Consider the following 17975-nt stretch of genomic DNA (forward strand, 5'->3'; position numbering starts at 1 on the left):
ACTCTTATTTGTTAGGGCTTTGATTCCCACGTCGAGGGAGAAAGTTCTCCCTTGATTTGAGTTTATTAACTTGGCTGGAAACCTCTGTACCTTGGAAGGAGGAGCTGCAGGTTTAGGAACCAGATTTTTGTAGACGCTTGGGACAATAGTGGTGGCTTTGTTGCCGTTTGCCAGGTGAGAAACTGGTGATGTAAATGCAGCTGAGAAGGCGGCAGCAGGATCCTCTTTTGAAACCTTTTTGATGACCAGCATCTTGGTAGGTTGCTTGGCACTAGGAGGGTTTTCTATAAAAATAAAATCAGAAAGATTCTGAAATATAAAACTTTAGTTTCATAACAGCTTCAATATACTGTTCCAATTTCTCCCCTCTAAATCTTAAATGCTACACACGCCTGATTCTGGGATTGCTATCAGCTGTGCTTTTGTTTTAGCTTCAAGCAAAGATATTGGGCAAAAATGTCAAAGCCCAACCTTTTTTAATTTAAACCATAACAGCTCCCTTGAGCTGAAGGGAAAAATCTATAGTGACATCAGCTAACAGCCTTGTGTCGTGCTGCAAGAGTCAGAACAGATACTAGCATTTTTCTGAGCAACTGTGAATCAGCTGTGTTAATTCACTAACACAGCAAAAATATTTTGCTCAACTTACACCTCAAAAGATGCAGCACTCTTGCAACTAAACGCAATTAGCATTTCTCAGGCTAAACCAACACATCTGCAGGACCGCAATTTAGAGAACAGTAATAATATAAACAGCTAAAAACAAATATAAAAGCCAAACATCATTATTTTTGAGTAGAACAGTAAATACCTGACAAATACGGAAAGAGAGTAGAATCTGGTATTATAGCAAGAACCCTATTTTTTGTATTTTTACTCACTCTAGAGTACCTAACCCAATTAATCCAGTTGCATTCTAGAGATTAACAAACCCATGTTTAGTTCCTAGAACTGTTACCTTGTTTCAGTCTAGTTTCTTTTAAAAGGTATAGATTCTCCCACCACACCACAATCAAAGGCAAATCTGTTCTGAGTTTTAAAAAAAGCAAATAAATCCAAACCATAGAACTATGACAGTGTTGCTGTATTTCTAGAAGATCTATGAAGATCACAAACCAGAAACTGATGTCTAGTTCACTCGCATCTGCTCTGTCTTTCCAGTGATGTCTGCATGAAATTATGATTGCAGTAAAATGGTAAGCAAACACAGAGCTGCGACATTACTGCCACTAGCAGTTTTCCATGACAAGAACAGTTTTAAGTAGGCAAAAAAGACCAAGAGATTAGTGAAGATGGTGGGAGGAAAACAACAAAGGAAAGAAAACTGCAACTGTCTCCTTCACTCAAATCCCAGGATCTTCTGTATGTTTAAAAAAAAAAAAAAGTAGCATTTAAATATCAGTCGCAACTTTCTGCTTGAGCAACAGCATTCCATAAAATAATGTAAATACTTCTACCTACCCCATACTCCAGAAGGCGTCCCTAAAGGTTTGTTCTGGTTGTTCTGTCTTCCAGCTTCTGGATTCAAAGATGGCTGTAAAAAGACAATCCAACTGAGTACATCACTATATTGCAAATAAAAAAAGAGCCCGTATTAACATAATATCATGCTTCTAGGAACCCAACAGAATACAAGTAGATTTCTCTAAACAGCACCTGAATTAGAAGAGTGCTCTGTCACAAAATATCTAAAATAAAGTTTTTACTCTTTTTGGCTTCTGCTCTATTTCCAACACAACTACCAGTGTTTAGAATAGGGTCTTATTCTTCTACTGTATAATTAAGTAGCTTCCGCCAACTAATACAGCCATAAAAGAATTATTTAATCAGCAGCTCAAAGTGTAACATAGAGCCAACATCATCAGTATGTGAAGTTTCTATTCTTACTTCCCAAATATTTTTATATAAGACTCACATTTACAGTTCAACCAAAACAATCACTCTAGGCTTCCTGATGTAAAGGAAGAGCAAATATATATTATTTACAGACAAAAAAGCTACATGTAAATTATTTATGTTAAGCTCCACTTTACAGAACAATACTGTATGCAGACTCTGTGTTCTCTGCAGACTTACCTTTGCTTTAGTATCAGTGGAACAACTAAGGTCATGTCCAAGTTCAAAGCAAACAGTATAGAAAATCCAAGTACTCGATGACAAATGTTCCTGATTAGCTATTCCTCTTCCCCCAGCCCAAATAGCTTCAGTTCAAAATAATCTTTTTCCTCTTTTTAATGAATTCTTCGTATGTTAGTTACTATGGCTACAGCATAAGTCTCTAATAATGAGCTTCTGAAATAGCAGGCATTCCTATTCTATACGAGTTAGGAAAAAATATTAAACCATAGTGTAAATTACTGCCTCAGACTCTACAAATTCCTCTCAGTGCTTTGTTTTTTAGGTCAGTTTTACTGTAGTGGTGCTCACACTGCAGGAGAACTCAGGGTAATGGCCAGTTTTGCAGACTTTTCAGGAAAAGTATTACCATTCTATTGGCTGCACAGGCCTACCAGCTACATACTTAGTCACAGTCTACATTAGTTTCACCCCTATGGCAAAGACAATACATGAGTTATTTAGCAAAGCTTGCTACTGGGCAGTAAGTGCTTGGCATTATCTTCAAAAAAATGTGCAAAGTAACTACAGAAGAAACAGCCATGTATTTGGGGAAAGATACTCATCAAGGCACTGAAGAGAATGAAGAGGTACATGAAAGACAGACCAAGACAGAATACAACAGTGCATAATCGTAATTACGATAACGTTCTACATTTCAACAGGCTTTTGACAGTCTAAAGAACAGGCTTATAGAAATTCTGAATCACAATATTTTCGAGAAATCAGACTAACAGAAGTCACCTAGACACAAGGTGTTAGCTACCCTCTGAGCAGGCTACCACTCTGCACAGCGGAGGCAGCTGAACAGATCATGCAATCACTCCCTGGGCACAAGACTGAAAAGCCCAGCAGCTTAATTCAGACTGGCTCACATGGCAATTTAAGTGGAGTCTCTAGGTTCAGGCCTGAAGCAGCCATGTGGCATTCACATATTTCACTTCAACTCCTAACCTCCCAAACAGAAGCAGCAACAAACTGCCATGACAGTTTTAGCTGTAACTAGCTTTCCAGTGGCAAAATTGAATAAGAGAGAAACTGGCCAAAAAGTTCAAGACGATGACACAAGCAACTGTGCACACTATCACCAGGCACTCTCATTACTAGAGGTAGCAATGGCTTTAGCACCACAAGATGAAGTCAGGGGAATCACATTAGGTGGCGGGACTCAGTTACCAGAACTTCAGAGATGATAGTGACCTCATTACACTGGTCAAGAAGAGTCTAGAGAGAGTGAAAGCTGAGCTACAGAAAACAAAATGCTTAGTTTATAATAATAAAATCCTCATCAGAAGACAAGAGAAATAAAAAGAATTAAATTGGAAGGAAAAAGCAGGGAAGGTGTGCATACCTCCAGTATTAGTATTAAGGAACACATATGGTAAGGATAAAGCAACAAGTCCAAGTATTAATTGATAAAGTTTGGAAAACTAAAGATATTCCGGTAAAAACAGAGTCTAGATATAAGAACTATTATACTGATAATACTCCACATGAATCGGAATGCTAGAGTAAGAAGAAAGTTGATCAACTGGAGATACTGATGGAAGACACGGCTGAGAAAAAACACTGATCCTTAAATTAACAGAGATAAGTAAACAATCTCTGGTAAGAAAGTAATATTCCAGAAAATCCAGGACAGATGGTTGCAAAGGTCTGAGCACGTCATGAATAACCTTGGGAAGGATATCACACACAGCAACACGTAACAGAATATAGGGGACAGGAACAGCAAGCAGGCTGAAGATATGCTGAACAGATACACTTAGGAGCAAAAATGGCTTTGTGAACAAAGCTACAAGGCAATACAACTACTGTTCTTGTGGCAGACCAAAGTGTCACCTTTTGAGTTTCACTGAAGATCTGGCTTGTGCGTTACAACGCTGTCTTCAGTCCACAGTAACCACTTGGCAAAATATAATAATGTGCCAAAACCCATAATCCAACAGGTCATCAAGTTCCTAGGACTCTGGATACTAATTAACCTGTAAGCACTGGAATCATTTTGTTAAATCTGTAGTGATTTCAAACACGGAATGGAATGCAACTCTAGATGCCACTTAAAGCTAATGAAAACGAGAACTGAAAAGTCACTTCTCACAGCTGCCACTTCTAGTGAGAAGCTACACACTTACAAAGTCTTCTTCCTCAAATTGTAACTTCTCTTTATCTTCCTTCTTCTCTTCCCTGGCTTCAACAGGCAGCTTTTCTTGAAAGGCAGAACTTTTCCGAGAATGGAAGTTGCCATTCCAGTGGCGATGAACTCCAGTTCCTCCTCCACCACGCTGGTTGACACCATCATGGCCCCGTGAGGGACCATGCCAGCCAGGCTGACTGCCAGAAAGCCCAACATGAGCTCCTTTAGAAACACCAGAATCTACAGAATCATGGCGGAGAAGGGATGGCTGATGCCAGCAGTCTAAACAAAAGGAGATAAGTATGCAAATAAAAAAAGTCAACACAGCATGCAGAATTCTAGAAATATCAGGATGTTTTTCTTGTTAAGTCAGTGTTCACTAAGTAACTACTAGGCCAAACTTATTATGCTACAGTGTGATTATCTCAAAAAAATAAACCAAGCTACACAATGCACATAGAGCTACCACGGAACCCCCTTAAAGCCTAAACACATGGCATGGGAGAAGAGAATAGCACAAGTTTCTTACAGGACATTTTGAAAGAGTAGTTTTGAAAAATATTGTTTATATTCCACAGAATTCTCCATTCTGTAGAATATTCCTGGATGTTGGCTTTCAGACTGTGTTTTGATCCCTCTCACTCACCTCCCGTAGTTCTGAGGGGCCCATTATTGAAAAATCCATCAGAAGAATTGTGTCTCCTACGGCTCACCCCAAAGCGGCCCTCTCCCCGTGAAAGATGCTCTCCATGTTTCTCAAAGCTGGCTGCAGGGGACTGTAGAAAGAAAAAGGTGATGTAATGAAGTGCTCTTTAGGGCATCCCAGAAGCCTGTTAGACCAAGCAGGACAGTTTGCAAAAACAAAAGCCCCCACATTCCTGTACTAGAATACAGCATCTGATCTGTATTCCTTAGCTGACAACATCAACGTCAAACAACATCAAAATGGCGTACAACTCCATCTTACACAAAATCAAGAACTTAACATACTGAACTTACCAGCACAGTCTTTGTAAACACATATTTCTTGCAGAGTTCATTTAAGAAATTTTATGAATGATACACAGGTGTTCATTCACTGACACCCTCTACCCCCCACCCCAGGCAGGAGAACTGGCAGCAACAGAGGATGTGAACAGCCTGACAAAAATTTAGAGATACTTAAGTGAAGAGAATTTTTGGGCTGAAAGAACTATGATGTTGTGGAAAATACTAATGCTTTTAGCAACAGAACCCCAAAGAATTTGTTACTCTTCACCTCGTTTCATTTATAAAAACTGCAGAGGCTAGTTTTAAGTGGATCAAACATCCTGGGTTTACTACTGATGAACTACGCAGCAAAAGCCAGATTATCTTCATAAATCAAAAGCAAAGACTTATATGCTAATTTGTAAATAAGTGGCAGGTCAAGTTTTGACTCCCACAGTTTTGGAGCTGTTTCCTTAATCCTTTTCTACTTGGGATTCCACTCAAGACTCAAGGTAAAGACACTGAATTACTTCCACATCTGAATGCAAAGGACTGCTCCTCCTCTGAAATAAAAGGGATACATTTGTTGAAACAAAGACAAACAAATGTGATTTTCACCTTAAGCTCCCCAAAAGCTTTTTCTGGATATTTAAAAAGACAAAAAGTTAAAATCAAGCATTTCAAGTTCAGCAAAACACTGGAACTTTTTTTTTTTTTTTTTAACTTATTATTTTCGTAGCTACAACAGCAATTGATCTGCATTAAAATTTACCTTGGCCGACTGTGGCGTTGAGAAGTTAAGCCAGGCAGGAACAAAGTCATGCTGCGCCATTTAGGTCCAGTGTCTCCCTTCAATAAAATGAGGCATCAAACCTCATGGCCAAGATCTGTCAGTGAAGAGAACATCCCCTGTCATCTTTCCCGACCTGAAATAACCACTCAATTCTACTTTCCAAAACCTGATCTATACTAATAGGAAGGGAAAAGTGCTATAGTTTTTCCAACTGTACTTAAACACAGCTTTTATTGCTGACTTGATTTCTCTGATCAAGACAGGTAAGAACTTAAACATTCCCAGCTACTTCTTGCTTACAATTCCATTCTAAAAACATATCTATGAAATTCATGATAGGATGAGCTCTAGAGATGGGAAGAAAACAGAATAGCATACACAAACCATTCAAGGCACAGATGTGCGAAAACCAAGACATGCCAGGATTTGGGATCCGTTCCTTCATTGCTTGTTGTCTCACAGTCTACAAAGGGGTGATTCACTGCATATTTTACTCCAGAGGTGGTAAGTTAAATATGACTAAACTGACGATAATGTTAGAGACATTGAGTGAAGATCAGAGACCTGAACCCACAATTCAAAATTCTATCCAGATTCACCAAGTTCCACATACCAGAGAACATGCAACGCTGAAATTGCTTTCGAGGTAAGGAACCAAATGATGAGGAACAAAACACAAGCTGGCTGAAGGATCTGTATCTTAATGGAGGTTCAACAGAAGACCAGCTGACGTACCTCACCGAGGAATCTGAAACTGAACTGTTCTTTCCAACATGTCATAGCAACTTCCACTGCTCAAACCCCTAAAAATTCTTATTCTACTGTTACTCTGGTTTGGGCCACAAACAAGCCAAAACTGTAAGGCAAAGGAAAAAAGTACATACGATCACTTACGCAGAGTTTTGCCTCCGCAGTCCAATGTCCTCACTTTTTTCTGTGCTTCACTCAGACCTCCTGGTTCCTTCTTTCTCCAGGATGCCGTAAGGCCAGCCTTGAGGCAATAGTCTCGAAGCAGAGCACGAGAGGCCGCACTTCGTGCCAACTGTGCCCTTCACCCCCTCAGCTGCTCATTTTAACCTCTCTTTGCACTCACACTACAAAAAAATACCTAAGAAGGTAATTTATATTTTTAAAAAAGAACCACGACCACGTTCACCTCATTAAATTTCCTCTGGTCGTGCTACTACAGAAGTCAGCCTTTACATTACAAAAAGGTTTGTCAAGTCTGCATGACAACATTCAGAGCAACCCCATGGTTAATACTGAACAGATGCACCCAAGTCTGCTGGATAATTCATGGTCTGTAGCAGATGGATCTGAACACTCTGGAAAAAACACTATGTTATATAAAAACGTTTGCCTGAAATGCTGAGATCTAAACAAGAAGCATCTGCCCAAGTGCTCTTAAAATATAAACTTCATTTTTATCACATACAGTTGCTAAAAAAGGTATAATATTTAAAAAAATGAATGTTTGGATATACCCTGGACTTCACGTAACTTAGTTAATGCTCCACAGAACTAAGCACTACTTGATGCAAAGCTCAAAAGCAGGCACAAATGTTTCTTTCTGTTGTTCACCATTTACATGCTGAAACATAGGTCACATGAACAGAAAAATGCCAGGTCCAAAAATGATCTCTTCTACTCTACTTTTTGTAGATTGGGTGCTGCTTTTAAAGGGAGACAAATTATTCAACAAGAGCTTCTTGTTCTACAATGGAGAGTTTACTTCTGGGTCATAGTCCTCTTCCATCAAAGAGGTGAGACAGAAACTGTAGTCACTATGAAGAAAAAAAACAAAACACAAACCATCAATACAAATAGCAGAAATGTGACATAAAGCATGTCTAGAGAGAAGAACAGAAGGAGAAACTGAACAAATATAGTGCAAGTCCAAAAGCTATTTGATCTCTGATTAAAAGCAAAACTGAAATGATCTAATTAAAAAAAACCCTTCTCTCTGAAAAGGGCATTTATGCTTTTTAAAGATCGTTACCCAGATTTAGTTTAGAATACAGCAATACAAACAGCTGATTTAGCATGAGGGGAAAAGAAGGGAAACTGCATGCAGCTGATGAAGGGGATCCCCACATGTCGTAGGAACCTTTAAACCTGTTGCTAAAATAATAAAATGAGACCCTAGGCAACAAGCAAGCTTTGCCACACCACATGCCTCACCTTCTTTATGCACCCACTGAGTTCTTCACCCGCTCCAATACAGCCAGGATCCCTTGTCAAGGGACTACTTACTCATGATATTAATTTTCCTCCTTCCTTTAATACAACCAGTATATCTGTAAGTACTCCAAAATGTGCCAACTTTCTCCCCGTCTTCCTCAGGCAATAATCATGTTATTCTAAATATTAAAAACAAACACAAAAACATAATACAAAGATGCCCTATGATTACTAGGGCCTTTGAGGGCTATTCCCCCTCCCCCCCAAAGGGAGGGAAGTCCTCACATCCTCTCCCTCTTTTTGCCGGGGATTCCTCAAGGGAACACCGAGTGTTCAGACAGGATAGGAAACTTTGGTCCACAAACTACTCATAGCAAAACTGTCTATTTATTTAATAAAATCACCTCTGTTATTTATACAAGTGCTTACTAGGAACTCTAAAGAAGCTAGAACAAGATTTGTAAGGAAGGTAAAGAGAAGATGTGGATAAGACTGGATAGGACTAGAAATCCATCTAGCTTCCCTTCAAATAGCAGAACTAAAGAATATTTCTGCCCTATTCATACTCTCCATGTCATTCATGACATTATATCCCCTGCCAGTCATTTCTTTTCTCCAAGCTGAAAAGTCAATCTATTCTTACTCCTTATACAGATGTTATTCCATAGCTTTGGTTATCCTTGTCACCCTTCTCCGTACCTTTGGACTCAACCCTTTTGAGATACGAGGCTTTTATGCAATGTTCAAGATGTGGGCACACCACGTATTTCTATAACAGAAAACAATGAATCACTATGTTCTTCTTCTTTTCATAGTAATTTTTAACACTGTTCAGTCAGAACTGAACAATGATGTTACACTTTTACAGAGACACCCACAACAGTCCCAATCCCCATGCAGTAAAATAGCTCATTTTAAGCCTGTACCTTCGGTTCCCAGTTTTTGAAAACAGGTATCACATATGCTATATCCTATTCCTCTGCTACCAAGACTGACTTATGTGTATACACCACAGTCAGTTCTACAATTTTACGTCCAAGTTCCTTTAGTGTTCTCTGACAAATGCCATCTGTGCTAGCAATTTTGTACTATTCATTTTATTGATTGTTCTGAAGTCTCTAAGCATCAGTTTGAGCCAGTTCCTCCAACCTCTCTTATACTGAGAGTCTCCAGAATGGGGAATTCCATAAATTCCTCCACAGAAAATATCAACAAAAAATTAATATAGCTTTTCTGGTATGGCCTTTTTTTCCCTTTCCTTTCTTACCATCTTACCTAACCAGATGCAAATTCTCCAACAGGCTTTCTGCTCCTGAAACATCTGAAAGGTTTTATCATTGTTTTTTATGTCCTCAGTTGTTTCTCAGGATTCCTTCAAGCATGCCTTATTATGTCTTTTTATTTGACTTGTCAGAGTCTCTTTTCCTTGTTTGGATAAGGTTCCATTCTTTGAACAATTTTGGTTTGGGTTGCACTTGTTATGCCATTCTTTATTCTGCCAAGCATGCTAGTTTGGGTTTTTTAGCCTTTAAGATAGAGGCTCAAAATAAACACGCGTAGGGGATCCTAAAAGAATTACCACCTTTTTACCCTCTGTGTCATTGCCTTTAATATGCTCCCTCATTCTCATACCATTTTTCTTCCTGGAATTAGATGTTACTGTTGTGCAAAGGAGTTTGAGAAGGGGAGACTTTTTTTGCTCCTAAAACGTGAGCTGCAGTCACATTTCTGGAGGCACAGTACCAACAAGAAGTCTCACAACCACTACAAAGTACCAGCCAAGATGAAGAAAGAACAGAGTGGATTTGGCCACAACAAATACTGACCTAGGAACTCCATGAACATCTCACTTGGTACCACAAGCTAGAAAATGTCACGCACGGCTAACAAGAAAAGTGTTAACTTCCCAGCAACCACTATTTATATTAAAGGGTAATTTTTCAGTGTATGTAGGGATGTGCCGAAACATAGCAGTAACTGCTGCAGACCAAACAATTTCCCTAGCATGCTGAACTCAGCACAGGAACGAGACTACTTCAGGTGTGACCTTCAGAGGCTAATACCAAATGTTTGAGAAGTAAATGCAAGAAGAAACAGGGATAAAGTCAACACACAGTTGAATATATTTAAACAGGATTCATTACTTTACCCTCTGAATAAATACGCTTTTCAGAACAAATTGTATAGCAATTAAGCCATTTCAAACTATTGACAGAGGCGAGTCGCACTGCTTAAGAAGTTGATTTAATGAACCTCAAGAATGATTCACAGTGAGTTGAAAAATGGACCTAAGCAGACAAAAACCACACAGAAATGTCCTCTGGATTTAAGGGTGTCTAAGTAAATGAATGCCACAGAATCAGAGTTTTTAAGTAGGAATTAGGTCTGGCTGCACAACAAAAATAAAAACACCACAAAAATACAGTATCCATGTTCCACAAAAAGGCTTTTTAATAGCCTTCATAAATGGAAAAGGAAAGCTTATCAAAAGGTAAAAAAAAATCTTTTAATATCAAGACAAAAAAAAGAAACTCACTCTAACCACCAATTTAGAAAAGATCTTGCAGAAGATTCAGGTCTCATAACCTGCTATTTTGATATTGTTGGTAGGATCAGTGATTTGGGCAGTTCATCGAAGTCTAACACATATGTACACAGTCTAGTGCAATTCAGAGATACAACATTTAGACTGATGTCTCCCTAAGCCTTGCAAACTACACGTTTTCACAGTCAGCATAAATTAGGCACTGCTAAACCCTCAAACTTTATACTTGTTAGAAGAATGACTTGCACATCATTTCAAACCTTTTACCAACTATTTTGATACTTCTGTAACCTTTATTCTGAAACAATATCACTTGTAGGTCTCACACTTATTGGGAGATTTAAAAACCTCTGCATAGAAACTACAGTAAATTTAAGTGGTGCTTAAGTTAATCTCCACCCACCTGCCTCTGTTCAGGTAGAGCACAGAAGGCACACTTCAGATAGGAAATTCAAAGTTGTGTCTTGAGACCTTCCAAAGGTCAATAGCTTGCTCATCTCCAGAAATAAGAAGGCTATATGTCAATACACTATACACCAATACAGCCTGCAGCTGGCTCGTTGTTTCAGTAGGCATATAAACTGCTCTTAAGTCATCATGTATTCTCATGTACATATGCACTCCCTTTGAATGTAGCAAGTAGCACAAAAAGATGGAGATGTGTGACACATTAAAGAGCAATGCTTTCTTTTTGCTAAAGCAAAAGCTTGCCGTTAGATGAATTGTTTTAAATTAGTACTACTGAAACCCTTCAGTCTGTACACTCCAAGATCAACCCATATATGAGATTTTACAACCTCTTCTCTCACAAACACTCTGAATCCTGGCCAATGCCACACATTCAGCCTACCCACAGATCAACTGTCATATCCTACCATACTACTAAAAACAATAATATCACAAAATCATTACAGGCAAGAGCAAAGTCAATTAAGTCTGACCTCAACCTATAACAAATTCTTAAGAAAGAAAGAGTGTAAGAACACGAATAGCAATAGGGGTTGCAGTACACTTTCTCAGTTCTGCAGACTTTTAAGCCAGAGTCTATATTATAGTTTATCACCACTCAATGCTTGTATGCAAGTCTGTTCAACTGTTCTTTGAACACATTCATACAGTTTTGGCTCCCAAAAGCAATGGAGCAGTTTCAGAGTTTACTTGTGCTTTGTGTAAAGCCAATTTTTGGTTATAAAACTGTCAGTCTCAGTTCATTTAGATGTCTTCTTGTGTTACCAAACTGACTGACCACACACTACTCACTTTTTCATGTTACTTATGATTTTATACATGATATACATATGCATTGAGTCATCTCTTTCTAAGCTAACTTAGACTATTTAGTCTGACCAATTATGGAAGCTTTCTGAACACTTCTAATCATCCTTACTAGCCTTTACTGTATCTTTTAGATATAAGGTAACAAAAATTGCATAAAATATTCAAGATTTGGGAGCACAACAGATTTAGAGTGGGAAAATGCTGGTGGTTTTCAGTCTCTTCCTAGTATCTAACATTCTGTTTCTCTTTTGATTACTACATAGAACTGAAATGACCTTTGCCAGCTACTCAATAATGAATAAAGAAAGCAATTCCTCAGAGTACACGTGTGATCTGCTTTTCTTTGATCATCAACATGCACATGTGTGTGGAACGCTCAGATATATCCCGAAGGCAAAGTTCCCCAATCTCCCCGTACTACATTCACAGCTCAGCCAAACTGGTCTCTCTAACTGCTTCACTATGTAAAACAGCAAGGACAAAGATCAGCCTCAACAGACACTCCCAGTTCCAGGAAAAAGGAGAACTAAGGTGCTTGTCAATGTAAATTTAATTCTTTCTCTCTTTTTTTCTTCTTTAAAGGAATTCAAGTTTGAATTACTTCTGGAAATACAAATCAGAAAATGAGAAGAAAATAATATCATTATAAGAGGCATTCTGTAAGGGCATGCCCCCTTCAAAACAATTAAATCTACATTAATGAGGTTGGTGAAGAAAAAAAGATTGTCCTTTGCTCACCTTAGAAAAGTCTTTCACTGATCAAAATGCAAAAGTTTTTGACAAGCTCTGGGTTAAAAAAAATTAAGCTCTCTATTAACACTTGGGTCAGACTTGTTAACGTTAAGTTGATCTTTAAAAAAAGATCACTTAAATTATCAGTTTTTACAAGTTGCATCAAAATATTTTAACTGTTATTTTATAACATCTTCTCATAAGTTTGTTATAAAAGTATACTTTCTTTCCCTTGACAAGTGTTTAAGCTTCATATCTAAATATCCTTTACCATGTCATTTAATGTGTAAGTGAAAGAAACCATATCTATCACCAAGTCAGATAAACCAGTGAAAATTGTCAAATGCTTATGATATTACCAAATTTCACTGTGCATTTGTCTAAATAAATTTTAAAAGCTTAATGTGAAAATGAAAGTAACATAGAAGCATTTTAAACTAAAAGAAGAGGCACAGACTAAGACAAGGAGGCATGCACAGCTCAGGTGAAAAAGCTCATTCACAAAGTGTTCTCACCATGTTACAGTTGAATATGGTCGTACAGTTGTTTTATTCTTTTTGTTAACCACTGTTTCTACTAACACAGGCTTGACTAGAGTTCATTTCTATATCATAGAGAGTTTCGAAAGCTTTGGGTCTCAAGCCAAGTTTCCTATATATACCTGATACTAAGAACCAAGGAGATACTCAATATGTCAAGACCTATACTGACCAGAAAGTAAGGCTAGAGAAACAAGGTAAGGATTACCAAGGCATGTGAGCTACTGAGATATGAAACTACTCATTGGAAATGGATCATGTTTCAAAAGTTCTATGAAAATGCATAAATTAGCCAGAGCAGCAGTACATTCTTCCTATTACTTTCTCTTCCATCTCCTCCCCAGGCCTACAGAACTGCAAAGGCCCAACAGAAGGCAAGATCTGCCCTGATTTGCTTAATAGACACAAAATTGCATGCCATGCAATGCCATTCTAGCACAGACTACTTAATGGGAATACCCAGAATCAGCGCTCATCTTTGTTCATTTTACATATTTCAGTGCATATTTCTGAAGGAGACGTGTTTACTGCATGCTTCTACTGCTTCAAAGTTCCTTGCAAACCTCCTCAGTACTAGCATCTATGTAGAATCCTATTAATTACAACCCCTAATTCCATTTCTCCTCTCTTGCATTAACAAATCAAAGTCTTGGAACTTCTGTTGGGAAACTAGTGTAAAAGTAAACTTTTACTCTTTATTATACATCTATCAATCCAGTTAGTAGCAGCTACAAAAGGTCACAGAGACAGCTGTCCATCCCTGACAATTTTATTTCACTCCACTTCTATATTTTCACTGCATTTCTAGATTTTTCTCTAAATAGAACATTTACTTAAAAAGTAAAGATTTGTTTTTCTAACTGGCAATCCTTATAGACTCAATTGCGATTTCAGTAATATTCTTAAAGATCAGATGTCAGCTGGGTTGCAAAAGCATTCAGAAAAATTAGCGAACAATTTAATGGATGCATACAGCAGAACAGAATTTACTTCCTCATCAGTTTTCTTCCTGTGCAGCTCTTTTAAAGTTACTTAAACAGATATGCCTAAACATACACAACAGATCTTTGTACCTAGCTGCTCTTCAGAGCAGAGTGTCATTTTAGCACGTCTATGTTAGTTTATCATATAGAATTAATCCCATATGTGTTTACCAGAATATGATCTCTTTCTAGCAATTTTTTATTTATCCAACACATTCACAGAAGTAATGAATTACAGTCTGGAGTCCAACCTTGGAGAAGTCAAGTGTGCTAGTGATTTCCTTAAGGATATCAAAAAGCTACGCACGAAATTTCATTTTCCTGTTCTGCAAAAAAACAGAACATGCCTTTGTATAACTATTATTAGAAATATTTTATTGAGTAAGATAATCATATTTGGGCATACACATTCATAGCCCCTTTAAAATAACGTAATTATGATTCTAGCTTCAAACTTGCATGTGTTATCAGACCTGACTATAAAAAGACAAGACTGTAGCACTACTAGTTCAATAGTTGTCATAACAACTGCTGAGCTAAGTCTTCAAGTTTAAATTACTTATTTGCAGATAATGGCATGTTCATTCGCATGAAGTACCTACAAAACAAACTTACTTTCATTTTGCTTTCAGCTTGCATTAAAAAAAATTGTCTAGCCACACTTTCAATCTGTCTCCACTACTGAAATACTACCTTTTGAGAGGACAAACACAGATGTTCCAGAATGACATGTATAACTAGTAGTGCTCACAGGCCTGAGCTATTATGTGCCAAAATAACTATAATATAGATCTGCCAGTGTTACTTGTCTTTTTCTATCATATCACTTAACTAGGCACACAAAAATGTTACTTGAATATAAAGGACAAGTCTATTAAATAGAAACACAATCCGAGCAACATTTTTCACACTACTTGGCAGCTGAAAAAAACATCTAAAAACACAAAGTATTGCCCATGCCATATTTTGAAGAACTATGGGAATTCATCAAAATAATAAATGATGGATTAAAGTGCTAACCATACACCAAAATGGAATCTTCCCACATATGGATACTGAAAGCTCTTATGAAAAAAACAGATGTTACTGAGAGATTAAAACCTTGTTTTTCAAGTTTAAAGCCAATTAATCTATTTTGCAGAATCATCAGAATTGGTTTGTGTTTAGAAACAACACTGCGATCTATATATTCCAAGATGAAAACATGCCAGAAGCTTGTCTATACAGAAGTTTCCAGAGTAACAGATGGGTTTTGCGTGCATGTGTCAGGTTCTGTATCTGACCACTTCTGCAAATCTGATAGCCCCAATTCATTGAAATTTGTCAAGAAAGGTCCATATGGACACATCTGTACTCTAAAAGTCTCCTCCGACTTTGACAGTCCTCCCACTGGTATCTCATACGGTACTGCTTTACAAGCAGACATGCCCATTTACCTGCTTTCTTGCCATTTCTCTAAGGTCATACTGAATCCTACCACCTTCAAAATTTCTGGAACACACACATGCATCTGTCCAGCCACATAACCCTTGCAAAGCTTTTAATAGCCAGGTCTTGTACACATATGCAACCATGTTGAATGCAGCAAGGATTCTTCTTTCTAAGGAAAGAAGGTGGTTTGTTTCTTTCTTAACAATAATCAGAGACACAAGGACATACAACAGTAACATAACCAGAGAAAAGCGACTTCTAGGATTGCAGTGAAGGAAAGATTCTCCAGGAAATAAATAAGAAAACACTGCCAACAAAAAGCCCCCTTTTCAGCAATGCTGCTGCTGCCTGCCCCTTCTAGCCTTGGCTGATTCAAGCTTCCACAACCAACGCTATCACCATGTAACTACTGCATCAATAGCACTGGATACACTGAGGAGACCACAACCTCAAAGCCAGCCAGCTTATCTTCGAAAGCAAGTTCTATTTTGTATTTTGCATATTTTGGAAAGGAAAGTTTCTGGGGAACCCGTACAGAAGCCTGTGTAACAAGACAAGGCTCAGAACCTCAGCCAGGAAGTGTGATATATTGCAACTGAACCATTCCAGGGGGTTTTAAAGAGTTTACTCCAAGTACCAAGATGACACCATCCTGGACATCTAAAACTCAGAAGACTCTTAACTTCTAATAAGCACAGAATGGGGACAGCACAGAGTTCCCACATAGTTCCCACATTGCTTTTCAACAATTATTCCTGGATGTTTTATACCCTACAGCCACTGGCAATACCATCATGCCTTACACCTCTTTCCTGTGCCATTTGATATTCCACTCCTCACGCACCTTTAACAGTCTGCAGCACTGTTTATATTGGAGACCTGTAGTATTTATCTGAAATAATAGAACTTGCTCCTTGCTCCCCTCTACTGCAGGGAATGGGGCCCCAGGGATTATATATACCTGTGTTAAACAACTGTGTTAATTGACACTACTGATGCAAAATAAGAAAACATAGTTTAAATAGTATCAGGTTTTAAATGTGAACTTTTAACCACTTTTAGCATTTTATGAAGTGAGGTACTGTAAAACCCAGAGAAGGTGTTCTGACAGTTTTAATCAAGTCCAAAGGTCTTTTAAGCCCTTGAAGAGAATGAAATCGAACATCTATTTTGCAGTGCACTTTGATCTATAGACCTTTTGCCATGAACATTACAAGGCATGAGAGCCTTCTCAGGGCTGCCTTTAAAGGCAACATTGTTCTCCCCAAAACCTCATGACAACAGAGGAGGAGAAATAGCAATGAACAGCATATCTATATTGTTTGCTCAAAGCCTTTATGAATAAAGTCTTCTCTATCTCTTAACAGCATACACCAAGATAATATTATTCATCATAATGAAAGAATTGCAAATATGTAATTACTGGCATATCCCTGCTGCATAATACACACCTCCTGCCCACCTGTCTTGCAGAGATGTGGATAGATCCTAAGCAGAAGTGAAGTAAGAAGTTCTCCAGTCCCTTAAAAAAAAAAAAAAAAAAGCTCCCCCCCCCCCCCCCCCCAAACACTGGATAGGTGTTTCCCCACCAAGGGTGACTGGATAAAGAACACAGTATTTTGCCAGTGTTACTATCACTACTATAGCACATTTACATTTAAATATTTTCGGTATGGAGATGAAAAAAAACACCTTCCCTTGGAAAAGAGCATCAAATGTGACCAGACTATTTGCCAAATCCCAAATCTTTGGGTCGAAGCATGAGAGATTTTAAATTAAGTACTGGGAACTAGACATCTGTGTTCCAGGAGAAGGACAAGAAAAGAATAGAAGGCATGTCCTCGCAAAGAGGAGTGAGCACTGGGAATCAACACAATGAACAAAGGACACACAGAAATGACACCATTCTCCTAAACAATATTGTAGTAACTCTTCCATTCAGTACCATTACCTCCAGCCCAATAAGACCAGTACTACAAAGTGGGAAGGGCAGTACAAATTCCAGTTATAGGTACTTCCTTCCCAAGACAACAGCTCAAGACCGGGGGAAAAAAAGTAGATATGCCACCCTTCCCTACATCTGCATTATTTTCAAGCCATTTTACCTCAAGATCAGGACAATATGCAGAAAGTCCACATTTATTTGCATTTGTGACTAGGACATGATAAAGACATGTTCAGCTAGCACTTTTTAGCATGTGTACAACATCTGCACTGCAGTCTGTAAAGTTTATACTGTTATGTATTCCATTCTACTAGTTTGAATGTTCAG

General features: G+C 38.1%; 1 protein-coding gene across 6 annotated transcripts in view; it reads right to left on the reverse strand.

Annotated features, from left to right (window-relative positions):
- GPBP1L1 (GC-rich promoter binding protein 1 like 1) overlaps nucleotides 1–17975 on the reverse strand; it is a 35015-nt gene that overhangs the window by 10662 nt on the left and 6378 nt on the right. Inside the window, exons 2-9 of one of the 6 annotated variants that reach the window (XM_067301161.1) lie at nucleotides 8268–8374; nucleotides 6909–7798; nucleotides 5994–6108; nucleotides 5752–5784; nucleotides 4899–5028; nucleotides 4251–4534; nucleotides 1462–1534; nucleotides 91–284 (exon numbers count right to left, since the gene is read on the reverse strand). In XM_067301161.1, the coding sequence (XP_067157262.1) occupies nucleotides 91–284; nucleotides 1462–1534; nucleotides 4251–4534; nucleotides 4899–5028; nucleotides 5752–5784; nucleotides 5994–6053 (774 nt within the window). In that variant the 5' untranslated portion in view covers nucleotides 6054–6108; nucleotides 6909–7798; nucleotides 8268–8374. The other 5 variants (XM_067301160.1, XM_067301163.1, XM_067301162.1 and 2 more) reach the window with 5 other exon arrangements.

This window comes from Apteryx mantelli, chromosome 8 (genome assembly GCF_036417845.1).
Source record: "Apteryx mantelli isolate bAptMan1 chromosome 8, bAptMan1.hap1, whole genome shotgun sequence".
Lineage (NCBI taxonomy): Eukaryota > Metazoa > Chordata > Aves > Apterygiformes > Apterygidae > Apteryx > Apteryx mantelli.